Genomic DNA, 16689 nt, shown 5'->3' with positions numbered 1-16689 from the left:
GAAGCTGGTGACCTCAGTGGAGCATTTAGCTGCTTAAGAGACAGATATTTCCCTCAGGAGTTGATGGAAACCAATAACACGGATAAAAGGATAACGAATATTGAATTTACATTTGTTGGGTGAACACGACTCCAAATGAATGCTAATGTTGCAACACATCGAACGATGTAAATGTAAACTGTGTTTTTGTGTAGATGTTTGCTAACATCTACACAAAGCAGCTACAATGTGATGAGGTGCCAGTGCTGCTTACAGCTTGTTTCTGTTTCCCTCAAGTGGCAAAGAAAATCAATAAATGCAGTTGTCACCAAAAGGTGGAACTTGAGAGTTGATATGACTCATTCTGGGATGATTTGTGGATGACAGACAAGCCAAGTCCTGAAGCCACAGCTTCTCCAGTGAAGCTGGTCTGTGGCCAAAAGAACAGACTGGTTGTACTGGGAATCTAATTGATTCAGTGTTCCTGAGCTTTTCTCATTGTTAGAATTTCCCTGGATGAAAAAAAGGTTAAAAAAAAACAAAAATCCTTATTGGTATTTCTTTGTGCCAATAATTCTAAAACAAGTGTAATATTATATGTGTAATATTTATGGCATCAGCCCAATATAACGCAACACATACAGTATCATAAACCATCCAGATCATTACAGTCCTTGCTCCCATAGTCACTGTGAACTTTTTGCTCATTAAGCTTGCAGGTATATATATTTGTCATCTGGTCAGGTCTGGTCATTAAAAATTAATGTGACAGTTTAGTTAGCTGCTATGCAATTAGTTGGGAAGTAGCCTACTCAGAGTTGTTCATGACACCTAGCTCTTCTTCCTATAAGTTGAATGTAAGTTGCTTTGGACACAAATGTCTGCTAAATTAATTTAATGTAATGTAACATTATCCAAGTGATGCTGCTAAAGTGTGGGATATTTAGCATGGCACAATTTTGGTAACCGTCCAAAACATAAAATCACACAATCAAAATCACACTTTAAGTATTGATTGGTGTGCTGAGGTGTGAAAGTAAAAGCAGGTTTTGACCGCCTTCATATATTCTCCACTTCAAGGTGAGACTGTCAAAGGTACGTTGTTCTCCCACTTTGTACTAATCGTCGAGTGCCTGGGTTGCAGCTGGTGTTGCTTTAGTAATACTATTAAAGTAACTGTAGCTTCACAGTGAGACAAACACATCAACGTGACATAATAGGTTTGGGTTGATCTGGGAAAGAACAGATTTTTGCTAAAGGCCCTGGTACAGCAGCTCATTCAAGCATGTCTGCTGCTTGGTAAGGTTGCATGATTTTGAGTTATGTTGAATATAGTAATTTTAGTCTTGTCAAAAGAAATGTTCATTACAATTCCACACAGACCAAGAAATGTCGTCACATTCAGTCCCAAACCCAAATGCATTCGTGTTACAAAAATATAAAACAGAAAACTGCATTGTTGCTTGATAAATGGGAATTACTCCAATATCAAAATGCAATAGTTGGTGATTGATTTTCTGAAGATCAGCCAATTGAGTGATCGACAAATCAAGGCAGTAGCTTTGAGTTCATGCCAACATGAATAACCCGTTACGGACATATACGATCAATAGTCTGTTATAATAATCTGGGTCGAACACATGTATGTATGAGTGAAAGTGCTATAACCGACTGACCAAGTATCTGACTGAACAAAGGAAGAAGTAATTTAATTGCAGTAATGGTTTGATACAAAATGATAACAGCATATATCAAACAGAGAAAATGAAAAGACGGGAATCATTTACACTTGGCAGGCCTTGCATGACTTCCCTTGCGGTGTAGCTGGCTTTCATTTCCTCATCCATCTGTTTCCACATGCGGCCGCAGCTGATGTCAGATGTGCTGTAACCTGCCCGACCCACGCTGTGGTCACCTGCCGCTGCCTCACCTGCATGCCCGTGCTGCTATTGCCTGGGCATAGGACTCGTTGCCTTTTGGATTTATTGTCTCAGGATCCATTGGTGCCTCCTAAAATCTGTCACAAGCTCCAGGAATGGGTCTTAAACCAGATGATAATAGCCTGCTTCATATTGGGAAAAAAGAACAGAAATCATTAGTTGATGTCATCATTCAGGCTCTTCTTGGTCATAACTAAACATTTATTGATGGTTCAATTGTGCTTTTGTTCTCTCTTAAATATCTCAAAATAAAATATGCCAAAAGACCTCTCTCTCTGTGTCAAGTCTTTTTCGTTTACATAAACACACATATTATCTTCAGTTCAGTTACTCAAAACGTTTTAGTTGCAAATTACTATTGACATTTGTAATAATATGCATCTGTATTTTACTACTAGTCCCTGAAAAGAAATATCTAATTTACAAGTCAATTTTCACTGATGTAAACATTCAAGTAATTTAAGTTATCTATCTAAAGTTCTATCTAAAACTAGCGCCCTCGCACATTGTATATTGTCACCGTGAACCTTAATTTGAGCCATAACATTACAAAGTAAATTTACCAAAAGGAAAGATAATTTAGCGAGCCGCCATCTTTGACCGTTAGCATTCACATTAACTCGTGGTTTGCCTCGCGCTGCTATTACAAACAGGAAAACCGTCAAGTTCGACAAGCTCAACGAAGTTTAGCAAGTATCCAAGTCATGTCAACTGTATAACTTTGACTCTGCACATTACAAACCGGTCTCAAACAGGGAAAATGAAGAGACAGGAATCGTTAGATATGACCTTGCGTTACGCATAACTAAAACTAGGCCCTTTCACAGTCCACAGCTCCCTCTGATGGCAGAAACTAGAAAAAAAAACGTCAGCAAAAAGCGGGTTTCAACACCAAAATAAAAAGATGGCTCATAAATCCTTATTTTGCATAAATTGTAACCACACCTTTATTTACATCATCTTAATATTGCTCTATCTCCCGGCATTCACAAGTGGAATGTTTCTTACACGTTAAATCTTCAGTAGTAATACAAATACTAATATAATATTTAATAGTCCAACAATAGGGAACATTTTTCTGCATCACCTATTATAACTTTTTAGGTAGCCTAATTCATTAATAAATTACTTTAGCTTGTGAAATATTTTCAATGCAGGACTTTTATTTCCTCCACCACTGCCAAGTTATTCATAATGTGTTTGCTTTATTTTTGCACACACATGGCCCTGGTTGAATGTAACAACGTTTTCAAGTGCTGTAAATTTTGACGTATTTGTACTTTAATTAGTATCTGCGCGCGGATTGTGGTGGGTCAGTCTGGACCAAAAAGTCCAGGGCCAAATTTTTGTCCCAGTCCAGGCCTGCAAAGAGAAGAACGTTCCTCACATGAGGAAAGATGCTCAGAAGATGTTGGTTCTCTTTGGATCTACCTACATGAGAACAAACATTCTAGTGATGAAGTTCAACAGATCAGATCCTCTCTCTGATACCTGTCAGCTGTCCTTCATCTCCACCTCATTCAACCAGACTTCATGCTCTTGTTCAAGCAACACAGACTGGACTTTTCTCACTGAGTAAGAACAACTGAACTGGAAACCATCAAAAACACTTATTGCTTTTGTTTAAAGTTAATACATTGCTGGTCTTTAACATACATATTTAAGGTACGGTTTACATTTTTGTTAACTTATTTTCATAGCCTTATTGTAACACTTATTCTTACCAGTAGCAGCTCAAAACAATATAATTTACAGTTTTTTAATAAAGTAATAACATTCATATTGAGTTAATTGAATTAAATTCAGACTATTGGTTCGGCCCTCCACAACGGTCCAAATTTCTCATGTGGCCCCTTGGGAAAATGAATTGCCCACCCCTGGACTAAGGTATGTTAATGACATGTGGTTCCCAAGCGCTCTTTGGTGACGTGGTTGATTACGTTACTGTCATCTGTCCATCATCGTATAAAGCCCGCCCTGACAATTTGATTGGTCCGAACAATTTTTGATTTTGGATCATTTCTCCCCAACAGAGCAGTGCCAGACCGAACTTCCAGACCTCAAATGTTGTGGGCGGGCTAAGTTCGGCTGGTACCAGGCTACATCTTTAGCATACCACCCAAAAATCCACTAGAATGCATGAAATAACATCTACTTCAACCAAAATGTCCTGGGGGTGGACCATCAGCTATGTCTTTGCTTCACAGAATGTAACCAATGTTGTCCATCTCCAGTAGGCCGCCCCTATCAACGACTTTAGGCCCCACAAACCACCAAAATGCAGGGTACAACATGGGTACAACATGGGTACAACATGGGTACAACATGGGTACAACATGGGTACAACGCCAAACTAATTCAAATTTCCTGATATTTGAGCCACCAACGTGTGTGGCTGCGCGGCTAAATTTTGGTCACCCCCGACAAAATCTCACTCCAAGGTTTTTTGAAAAGTTGGCAGCTCTGATAATAACAAACACATGTGTTATGTTTTCCGGACTTCTACAGTATCAACATGCCTCGAGATCACAATTTACGGGACGCCTATTTAACTGCAATCACAGGAAGAGCGACAGCCTTGCTGTCATCTTTGTGAATCCGTGTCTGTGGTTGCAACACACCGGGTCACCTCCTGGCTGCAACCCTCCTGCAGGGCATCGGGCCAGTCTGCGTGTTCCTCCCACTATTTTCCACTGAGCGACAAGGCTGCACATTGTGCTCAGACCGGCCAGCCAGCCAGCTAGTTACACAGGCGGCTCTCTGCCTCCCCGCCTCTAAAGGTGGCAGTCAGTCCACGGCGCACAGCTGCTTCATCCACACTCAACATCTCGTTCTCTGACGCGACCGGACGGCCAGCTTCATGGTGAGGCTTTATATTACTATTTTTCAGCGCGCATGTCGTTTTGTGTTCGCGATGAGTTTTTTTTTTGGATGATGCTGAAGCGGTGACCTCTAGCCTGGATGCGATCGACAGGATGCGATAAGTGTTTTTTAGTTAATTAATTCCTCTCTGGAAGTTTGAGTCATAAAATTAGAGGATGATGTAATGAGATAACCGCCGTCATCATGTCAGCGCTTCCATCTTTTAGTTGAACTGGAGACCGGGCTGCTGTTTTATACAGTGCATTGTCCGTAAAGTGCAGTTTAGATAACACGTGTGAGAATACTGTGTGTAATATTTGCAAATAAGCGGCAGGACGATTTAGTTGGCAACGGTATTTCAATGCATTTGTCTTGCATTCGCTATTCTCCATTATGTTAATGCTAAAATATTACTATGTAAGCACAGGCAGCAGAATACTGCATACTACATGTAGTTACGAAACTCTATGTTTGATTGATAGTTGTCAAACGTCCTGGTGAAAACCTTTCAATGTTGCTTTTGCTGTTATTTCCAATTCAAGTTCAAAACAATTTAATCAACCCCACCAAGCAGCAATTCATTCTGAGCATCTAGAGAGAAACACAGTCACATACACAAACAGAAACATGCAGATATATATATATATATATATATATATATATATATATATATATATATATATATATATATATATATATATATATATACATACACACACACACACACACACACACACACACACACACACACACACACACACACACACACACACACCAAGGAGCTAAGATGTGGAGGGAAATCTATAAATAATGATTACAAATAAACCTGTGTGTAACATTTAAAAATCTTTTTGCAGAGGGGGGTGGATGATTTTGTATCGCGGTTAGTTTTGCTTACTGGCAACAAAGAGAATTCACTTGCAAGGACTTGTCTTAAAGAAGTCCAAATGCTTGCTGATTTCCAGATGATTGTTGGTTAACAGTTTCTGTTTAACCGCGATGCTGTAAATTCCACCTTTCAATAAAAGATAAAGAGACAGACGATAGCTAGTCTCCAAGCTGGCTGTAATTTGAAATTGTACATGTCTAAATAACAGTGAAAAATGTAAATGCCTAACAAGTATAAAAGCACATATCATCACATTGATGCAAAAAGCATGTACAAATCCATAATGAAAATAAAGAACTTCTATTTATTCAACATTGACCACAATGGCCTAATACATTCTGATCTGGCGAGCTACCTTGGTATAAACATTTATATTATTGTGTATATATACTGTCATATTGGCCAACCATAGCTAACCGGTATTAGACTGTTTGAATGAGTCATTATCAGCTGCAGTGATGAAACCACGTCCAGATGATGCATTAGTGTTTCCTTTGATTGTTTAGACGTATTTTGAAAGGCTCCAACATTCTGCGAGGTCAGACTGACTGACTGCTAGCATGCTCTCCTGTTGGGGCTCATCATGCTCTGATTAAGGCCTTGCAGATTATCATGTTTTGGTGCAGCCTAATGCATCTCTGATAATCAGAGCACGGATATTACTGTACTGAGGATGACCAGAATAAGCCATATTTTGTTTTATAGACAAATGCAACTATCAGTAATATGCCGCCTGGGTAGCAGTTCATCATAAGTTTCAACTCTATATATACTGTGCCGAGTTGCACTCAAGGAACAAATATGCACCATGTATATTTAACATGTAATCATCATTTTCTGAAGAAAAAAAAAGAGTTCATGGTAACGTTGTGGAATATAATCATCCAAGTTGATAATCAAAATACTTATATTTCCCGGCTTTTAAATGAATACTTCTTGATATGGATTAAATGAAATGTATGAAATGCATATAAACAAAGTCACTGGTGTGCCCTCTCAGTTTTAATAGTCATACCTTTGTTGAAGTGAGATGCTTTATATACATTTAATAGTTGGACTCAAATGTCTGACTATAAAGTCCAAGGGTATTTTGTATCACCTCAGACAGACACAAATCTGACTGGAGCCAAAAGATTGTAACCAATCTGCGTCAAAATATGATTTGTTAATCATATTATATAACATTATGTTCAAAGATCTTTGTTGGAAAAGCAGACCAATAAGCAGAGGTTCACATGGCCCTCAGTCAGATAAAGTATAAGAGCCACAATACCTCACATCTAAAGGAGACATCATGTTCGAAAGAGATACAGTATATAGTCCATATTTAGTTTCCAGCAGTGGACGCAGGTGTAGAAGCTGTCCAGTAGTGCAGCCGTCTGTGACGTAACCGGACTCAATTGAGTGCATATCGCTGAAACACGGCAGTGAAAATAAATAGTTTTTGCGGTTGCGATGAGGCATTTTGTGCAGAACCTGAGGTGACACAGAAAACAATGTAAAGGGCTGCAGGAAAGTGCAAGGTGACAACACATAAAAAGGTCTACAGTAAGAAATCAGCTGCAGGGATTTGTGCATGCAGTGTGAATGATCTTGTCACAACTGTATATGATATTTTCCTGGAGAGGGTGGCTATTCCAGAGTTGTGCAGTTTGTGTGAGAAAGCTGCATCAATGCAATCACAAAGTATGATTTACAGGAAATGAGTGACTGTGACTTAAGATGTTTGTCCAGGCTTACATCTCAATGAAAAAACTGACCATACATTAGTAGGTAGTGGACACACCAATAATGAAAACTTAAAACTTCTGATAAGAAAACATAACCAGACATTCATTACATAGCCTTCTTTATATCACAGGGTTGATCTGACTCACAAGTATAGCAGTGGAATCTGAAATGATATGATAAATTATACTGTTTATGGAAAAAGTACTTACTTCTTACAGAGGACATCTGCACTTTTTTAATTTTCCTGACTGGAAACAGCTGTATGAATCAGCTGTTTAAATACAGCAACCGAGTGTTCGAACTCTCACAAAGGAAAAGAGTAATCAAACAATAATGTACCACCACAATTTGACAGCTTTGGCAACAGAACATGCACAAAGATTTAGATGTTTTTGTCAAAATAAATGTGGCAGCATTGACAAGAATCGTTGATTTTCAAATAAATCTACACATTTCATTATTTCTAACAATCAAAAAAACAGACAATCACTATACATCAGTCTTAAATGAAAATATATGAGGTTATTGTCTGTTCACAGCTGCCTGCTGGCCTCTTGTTTTACAGAAGTGGCCACATTTGATCTGTTGTTTGAAACCACAGGGATGTGAAAGATCAGTTATTGGGACGTATAAGAGAGCGTTGACTGCAAAACGACATACATACAAACAAGATAGCCATGTATGAAAATTGACACAATTTAGTTAAATTTGGTCATTTATGCACTACGTCGAGTTAATCAGAACTTCCAGAAGACTGTTGTGATCACTAACAAGCCCTCTGTCAGGCAGATTCCTTTAGCTTTTTATACTTAAAGCTGCACTAATCAATATATTTATAAAAGAAAATGCGTCAAATCACTATGTATAATGTACAATATGTCCTGATAATGTACTGACACACTCTGCAGTTCCTCTCTCCTCTACGGGGCATTTCAGTCCAATGTTTGCTTAATATGTAAATCATGTATGTGATGTTCAGCTTTTTCTTGTGTTTTGCTCGTAAGTGGCCACAGAAAAATAGGTTCATACCGCTTTGAATCGTTTAAAATTTTTTTTTCATTTTCTGTTTTTAAGTGACAAATGGAGACTTTCAATCATAACCTGAATACTTACTTAGAGTCATGGCTGGGACCCAGGGGTAAGTCAAGTTTATATTCTTATCTTTAGTTGACAATATTACATGTGTTACATGTGTTGCTGTTGTCTTTCATGTGTTTATCTCCCAACATGTTACTCCAGTTATCAGAAAAGTCAAGGTAGCGGCATTAACGGCATTACCTAAAACCTTTGACCCGAGTCGCACATTACACTGCACACGTTGCATGAACTTGCACAAGAAGCCTGCCGGGGTTTTTCACCTTCTTGCTGCCAACCTTTCTATGTGTTGAGCAAACATTCCTCAGTGAGCACTGCTGCTGCTTTTCACTTTTCAAGCTCATCTGCTGTTACCAATGAGGCTACCTTATCGACGGTAAAATCAGTCCTCTTTATCTCCACATTTCAGATCAGCGGGTGCGGGGATGGCTGCTGCTCGACAACTACCCACCGACCTTCGTCCTCACAGTCATGTACCTCCTTATCGTATGGATGGGGCCCAAGTACATGAAACAGAGGCAGCCGTACTCCTGCAGAGGCCTCCTGGTGCTCTACAATCTGGGCCTCACACTCCTGTCCTTCTACATGTTCTATGAGGTAAACAGACTGCCCGGCACTGAGAGATGTGTTGAAGTAGGCCAAAGCAATCACCGCAGCGTCACTCTACAGACAGATTATAAAAGACAAAAGAGGAAACTGACCTGAATCTGTGCAGCATCGTCACAAAAAAAACCTCTAGTGTGGGAATACGACCAGATATATATGTTTAACTAAAGGAATATTTTTGACATTTTGGAAAATGCACCTATTTGCTTTCTTGACAGTCGGATGAGATTGATACCACTCTCATGTATATATGAAGCTACAGCCATCAGCCAGTTGGCTTAATTTAGCATTAACACTGGAGGCGGGGGGAGCGGCTGGCCTGGCTCTGTCCAAGGGGAACATAATTCCCCAACCAGCACCACTAAAGCTCACAAATTAACATATGATATATTATTTAATAAGCATATTTACCAAAAATGACTCTGAATAGACTTAATTGAATAGGCCTATTGCCACATGTGTCTCTCACTGAACGCTACCATTAGAGACAATGCTATCAGGGAGTGAGAGGGACACAACTGGACGCTGACACGCTCATTGTTTCAGCCATTGAATCCCGCGTATGCCCTCGCAGACATCAGCACAGCCCTCTTTTGTTTGCTGGATAATTGATTTTGATTAACAGCTTGCTAAATTAATTGTAATTAAATTGAAATCGATAGATGCACTGATGTAAACAAACATGGTGACAGAGTCTGAGCTGAATACGCTCTGTTTATGTTGTAGCAACAGTGCCCCAGACTTCAATAATCATAGTGATCGTAAAAAAGTGTGTGAATACCAGGAAGTCAGAAACAGATGAAGCAGAATAGTATATGTGTAAGTCTAAAGTATCTGTCCTCTCCATCCAGCCATCCGTCTGCATTGCATAAGGCCCCAGTGGACTGTTGTACTCTGTACTCTGACAATGCCCCGGCCATGGGGTGAACTTTTGGCAGTCCAAAATCAATGCCACCTGATGTGAATCAAAGTACAAGGCAGTTTTGTTCTTGTCTAGTTTCCAGGTCACAGCGGTTTGTCACATAATGATTGTGATTAATCTGATTGTGATTAATTTTGTAATATTTAAAGGCTGACTAATGCTGCTGGAGGTTTGAACAAAGAATCACGGAGTTATAACAACCGAGAGGACGGCTTATGTCTGTGCGCACATGATGAAATGTTTGATGTTTATAAACCAAATACTTAATTATGTTGCTGGTTCCTAACTGGTGGCAGCTTCTTGGCACTGAGTTTAGTTAAGGAAGCATTTTACAGCAGCAGACAAAGACAGTGTATCTATATCGATTTGGTGAATCAGCATTAAGCCACGGCATCTACTTGCATTAGAATAATTGTTGTTTTAAGGGACGTGACACTGACTGTGCACATAAAGATTAGTTTACTTGTCAAAAAGAGTACTACTGTAAACAGAGTTGTTATATTAATAATTCTTATTATAATAATGGCTTTGGTGGCTTTTGTTAAGTAGGCAAAAATAACCTTATGAAGTCTTTGATAAAGATTGGTTTGAGTCTGAAAGATGCCAAGCAGGGGCGGTCTAACCAAGGGTGGTAATATCCTTAGTTTTAATTAGTATAATTGCTTTTACTTTGTCCAATATACACTTCTTGCTGACGTTGTGTGTGTGATGGACTGTTTGTTTAGTTTTTGTAATGTTGTCCTGTCATTGTATACATGTTTTAATCGTGAATGAACCAAAAGTAAAGTTTTTGTTAAATATTTGAGTTGCCGAATAGGAAGTGTGGGATCCAATGTTATTTTCCAGTTGGACCTATACTAGAAACTACAAGTCAGAATAGTTTAGCTATTAGCTGATTTTTAGCCAAAATTGTTTAATATGTCTCTTGCGTTATGGACAAATCACTGCAGTACCACTTTAGTAGAGGGAAAATAAGTCAGATTGTTACTATTGAGTGTTTTATAACATAGGAATTCTACCTGTGTGTTAAATGTTTGTTAATTATTAATTCCAACACTCTGTGATAACACGTCATAAAATCACCTGATAATCATTACACATCATATCATACAGATTATTTTAGTAGCAGTGTGAGCTCATGTTTTTTTTAGGATCAATTAGATTACATCATTATAATACTGGGCACCACAAGCTGACGACAAACCGATATGGGACAGGATATAGTTATTCAATTCAATACAATTTAGTATAGCCCCAAATCACAAATTTACCTCAGAGGGCTTTACAATCTGTACACATATGACATCCTTTGTCCCGGGACCTCAATTCAGTTCAGGAAAAACTCCCAAAAAAACCTTTAACAGGGAGAAAAAGGGAAGAAACCTCCGGGAGAGCATCAGAGGAGGATCCCTCTCCCTTATGGACAGAAGTGTGAGTGATCTGACTTGCCATTTGTCTGTGCATGTGTGTATTACTTGTAGGGAAGGGAAAGTTGTTTCACTTTTACATTGTTTCTGTGCACTGCAGTGCCTGTGTGTGTCGCGTTTGTATTCATAAATATGTATTTATCATTCATCAGCTTGTTACTGCTGTGTGGAGCGGTGGCTACAACTTCTACTGCCAAAACACTCACAGTGCACAGGAAGTGGATAATAAGGTGAGTCAGTCTGATTCACACTGTGTAACCTGTTTTATTATCATTGTTTAAAATGATAAAATAATATTTTCATGTGATCACATATTTGGCATATTATTTCCTATTCTGTTTCTTGATATTATTAATAGGACAGTAAACATATTAATACCAGTTATTGTCGGACAGCAAGTATATATATAAAATATTAAGCACAACGTGTGTTTCTTTTTTGTTGGGATTTCTATGGGCAAGTACCTGTAAATCCCAGCGGATAAGCTGCAGAGACAGGAGAGTCAGTTTAATCCGACTCATGTCATCATGATGACTCTCTTCAGTTGCCCTACTGAGCTCAGTGGAGGTGAAAACACGGCTCCCAGGGAAATGTGCACGGCTTTGCAGTTCTGCGGTGATTACATCAAAAGGTTTATCACTGTGCCACCGCCACAGTACAGGAAGTTAAATTGCTTTACGATCGTGAACTTCCAAGGGCCTTTGAGGATGACTTCTGCTTATCACTTGAAAGAACTTCTGAACTGTAATTTTCTGATTGGCCAGCTCTCCATTGTTCTCTTCAAGAAGTTGTTCTTCTGTTTTATTCCTCTTTAACCCGTTTTTGTTTTGCTGCATCTCCTCTCAGATCACCAATGTTCTGTGGTGGTACTACTTCTCAAAGCTCATTGAGTTCATGGACACCTTTTTCTTCATACTACGAAAGAACAATCACCAGATCACGTTTCTCCACCTCTACCACCATGTTAGCATGCTGAATATCTGGTGGTTTGTTATGAACTGGGTCCCCAGCGGCCATTGTGAGTGTTTTAAGACAACTTTACCCTCCAGGGACTCAAATCACTGCAGTAACCACATTTACGGTTTGGCCCCAAAGAGAGCTAAATAATTCAAGTGCTCTAATGTTAAACGCATTAGTTTTCCCCACAAAGCCTCAAAGGACACAAAGTGATCTGAACGCTGTTAAATATCTTCTTGTGCTTTCCTATTAAAGTTGTGCAGAAAAAAGCACAGCAGTCTGCGAGTTATGCAGTTGTCAATTTTCATACACTGATGGCATTTTACTTTAGATTCAAATATAATGGGACACTTCAGATCTTTGAACACATTTCATTCAGTCATCGGATGTTCACTATATTATTTATGTATTACTGTTAATAGCTTCTATTGATTTTACATCAACTTTAAAGTAATGGTTCCACACTGACAATAAGTTATTCCCTCTATGATCATAACACCACTAATGCACGTTACTTGCCACGTTACTTGCCATTCACTGATTGATTGATTCACTGCCATTCACTTTGCTCGCAGTACATGAGTAACTTCCTGTGTCTCCACTATGTCTCTTCAGCGTATTTTGGCGCCTCCCTGAATAGCTTCGTCCACGTGGTAATGTATTCTTACTACGGCCTGTCGGCTATCCCCGCCATACGGCCGTACCTTTGGTGGAAGAAGTACATCACACAGTTTCAGCTGGTGGGTTCAGCCCAGAGGTGGAAGAAGTGCTTATATATTTTGCTGAAGTAAAAGTAGAATTAATAGATTAATAAGGAAAAATTAAGTGCTATCAGCTAAATCGAAAGTACCAAAAGTAGTCATAATTCATAAAAGGCTCATTTGATCATGATGTAGTAAACATACATAAACTGTATATTCTATTTGATCAATATTACTGATGCATTAGCCTTTTATTGTTGTTTAATTTAATTAATTTAACTATTTCATATACTGTTAGGCAGTTAAATCTGCAAAACGCCCATCTTCCATATTTCTGATTACTATTACGTCTCAAAGTCATATTTTCTTAAAAGACGTCAGTCAGTCAGTCCAGAAAATTGTATTCAATCAGTTTTTATTTTTGAATAGGTTTGTTTAAGAATGCTCTTAACAAACAAAACGAGGAAGATCAAAGCAGGTTTCTGCACAACAATAACTAGAAAATAAAAGGGTTTTGGAAATTAATTGATTAACTGCATTGAAAATAAATATTCTTACCGCACTATTAGATCTTTTGGCTTTTATTAAAGAAAATCAAACATTAACAACTCAATTACAGACTATAATTACTTGTGTACTGAACAATGTATAATATTTAAGAAAAATAACAGCTGCCAAATTAATGTAGTGGATTAAAAGTACAATATTTGCCTTTGCCTTGCATGAAATAGAAATACTCAGTACCTCAAAACAGGAATTATGCGCAGTACTTGAGTAAATGTACTTTCACCACTGTTTCTTCCCTCGCAGCATCTTCCCTCGTTGTCCTTTTAAATTTACTGTTGTAAAGAAAAGTTGTTATATTTTCAGCTCTTGATCTTTGGTTTGCGTGTGATTATTGTTATATGCACTTTACATTGTGGATCTTTATGTTGCTAGATGTTGAAGTGTCCTCGCACTATTTTCTCCGGGACCCTCTTTAGTCCTAATACAGTGCAGACATTTTCACTGTCCACTAAAAGATATTTTAAGCTCTGGATCAATAATATGTTTCTATAAGCTGTGTGTCACCTTCACATAGCATGTGTCGTGTTTCCTCCACAGATCCAGTTCTTTTTAACCATGTTCCAGACGATGTGTGCAGTCATTTGGCCGTGTAGCTTCCCCAAGGGATGGCTGTACTTCCAAATAAGTTACATGGTCACGCTCATTTTCCTTTTCTCAAACTTCTACATACAGGTCAGTTGGTTTTTCACTTTTGAATGGTTACTTAATGAGGTTAAAGGATAGGTTTGGTGATATGTTATTATCGTCAGCAAGTGCCATAAAAAGACCAAAACTGACAATGAATTGATTGAACCAGAGCTTGTGAAAGCGGTCTCCATTGTTGAACAATAAAAACAATGAAAACACAGAAATAGTCCACACTGTTGCTCTGGGTAACATGTTCCTTCTCTACAATGAACATGACTGTTGAGTTAGTTTTGAGTTAATCCAACAAACTCCATCCTGCTGCTGTAAATACTCACTACAGCAATAAATGTATATTAACAAATGCAGTAGTTACTCCTGTTTGAGTAAGGTGTGTTAAAACAAGTGTTCAACTATATTACTAGGCTTGTTTTTTCTTATTAAATGTTATATTCATGACTTATATTCATTCAAATATATACATCTTCAGTAAGAAGCAGGTTTGGAGCTGAAAGGAAGAAGGAAAGTGTTGAAAATGTATTTAGTATTTTCAGGATACATGTTAAAACGTGAATAATGTCAGCCTTGCCATTCATATGATAAACACAACTGTATATGTGTGTGTTTGTATATAGGCAAATAGGTATATAGGCAGAATTTGGTGAACTAGTTCTGTTATTGGAAGCAGATTTATTTGGTTTAACATTTGTGTATGTTACATATGCAGGGCTCTCAAGTTTTTAAGACAGGTAAGAGTGACATATCCTCCTCCTCCTCCTCTCTCCCCCCCGGCCGCGCCTCCGTCCATGCCGTATGCCCACAGACCAGCCCCCCTACCCCCTATATTATTATTAGCTTTATTTTCATTGGTTGCTGGATTACATTTCACCCAGATACAACAGATACGTTTTTCTGATTGGCTATTCGTGTAGCCCATTTCTTTTTTTTTGATTGGCTGATGAGTGGCACCTCACGGCAGAACTCCAGGGGATTCGGGGGAGACGTGCTTGATTCCTCCATGGTGAGGGCAGCGCGACCAGGTCATGTTTGTGCGCTGTGGCACATCGCTGGTTTTTTTTCAGCGTGAGAAATACGATCTGTGGCGGGAGGGCGTGACTTAAGACCGAAATGCGTGACAGTCACGCTCAATGCGTGACACTTGAGAGCCCTGCATATGCTGTGAAATTGTGATATTGATGATGATATGCAAAAATATTTTTAGTTTTGATAAGGACCCCTTAAATGTGTGACCACGCTATGTGAAGGAAACACTGTTTCTAAATAACTTCCTATCTCATAGTAAGAAAAATAATTTGTGTTTCAGTAATTACATTTAATCATGAAGCCGCCTGTTCGCCTTCTTTAATTGTCAGTGATAACATTGTGTTTAATTATAACATGCTATTTCTGCCTCTCTTTTAAGACTTACAAAAAGCACAGTGGTTCTCTAAAGAAGGAGCACCAAAACGGCTCTCCTGCATCAACGAATGGACATGCAAACGGGATGCCAGCCACGGAACGCACTGCACACAACAAACTGAGGGTGGATTAACGTTTGAGAAACCGCCAACTGATTCTCACTGTAGCGGGCTAGCTAATGCTGCTAGGAGGTATATGTATCCTCTTACCTAGAATAGTTTAGCATTCACTTGAGATGAATTAAGCCATAGTTACATACTTTCCATCTTTTTGTACACATTCCTATACTCACGGTATTGAATAATAAATTCCCATACAATAGTATTGTAGTATGGCTGCACAATATTACCTCACCCGACCTCTAGAAGAAATTCACTCCAAAGCCCAAAAACCTCTTGCTACAAGCAATGAAACACACATTTTGATTAATTCACTGATGCTTTCCACACAAAAGGTCCAAAGATGAACGTTTTCAGCTGTTGGTTGCAGCTGAAGGTTTTTTATCACACTCAATGACGTCTCTTTCAACAACCCAGGGGACAAATAAAACCACAATGCTGACGATGGCCCTAAGTTTAACTAGGGCAAGCATCCTCAGTCTTGCTTTACCTCACTCCTGCCTGTTGTTGCATAAACCTACATTTTGCCCTGTGTAACACTATCACACATGTTATTGACAGATTGCACCAGTAGACGTTTTGCTGTAGGGCCGATATATATTTGCAGAGCAGCCTCTCCAGTTTGTAATATTTAGCCATCTAACCAAAGCATAACCAAAGCATAGTGTACTGCATTTTCAGGGATTTATATTCAAACCAGACACAATGTAAGAGGGTAAGTTATGTTTCATGAGCATAATATTAAATCAATTCTCCTTAACAACCCCATGTTATACAAATATATGTGTCTCCTCTCAGATTAATATAATATCTACTGTAGCTTTATCCAGTGAATGCAATTAGAACTTGAA

General features: G+C 38.6%; 1 protein-coding gene across 1 annotated transcript; it reads left to right on the top strand.

Moving 5' to 3' along the window:
• Positions 1–8481: 8481 nt before the first annotated feature.
• On the top strand, positions 8482–15852 carry elovl5 (ELOVL fatty acid elongase 5; the record flags this gene model as incomplete). The annotated part of the gene is made up of 7 exons (XM_079229782.1): positions 8482–8539; positions 8906–9093; positions 11604–11681; positions 12298–12469; positions 13024–13148; positions 14214–14348; positions 15724–15852. 7 exons carry the CDS (start codon positions 8482–8484, stop codon positions 15850–15852), a joined length of 885 nt encoding a protein of 294 aa, XP_079085908.1.
• Positions 15853–16689: the final 837 nt, after the last annotated feature.

This window comes from Taurulus bubalis, assembly GCF_910589615.1.
Source record: "Taurulus bubalis genome assembly, chromosome: 14".
NCBI lineage: Eukaryota > Metazoa > Chordata > Actinopteri > Perciformes > Cottidae > Taurulus > Taurulus bubalis.
This window is presented reverse-complemented; position numbering and strand designations above follow the sequence as displayed.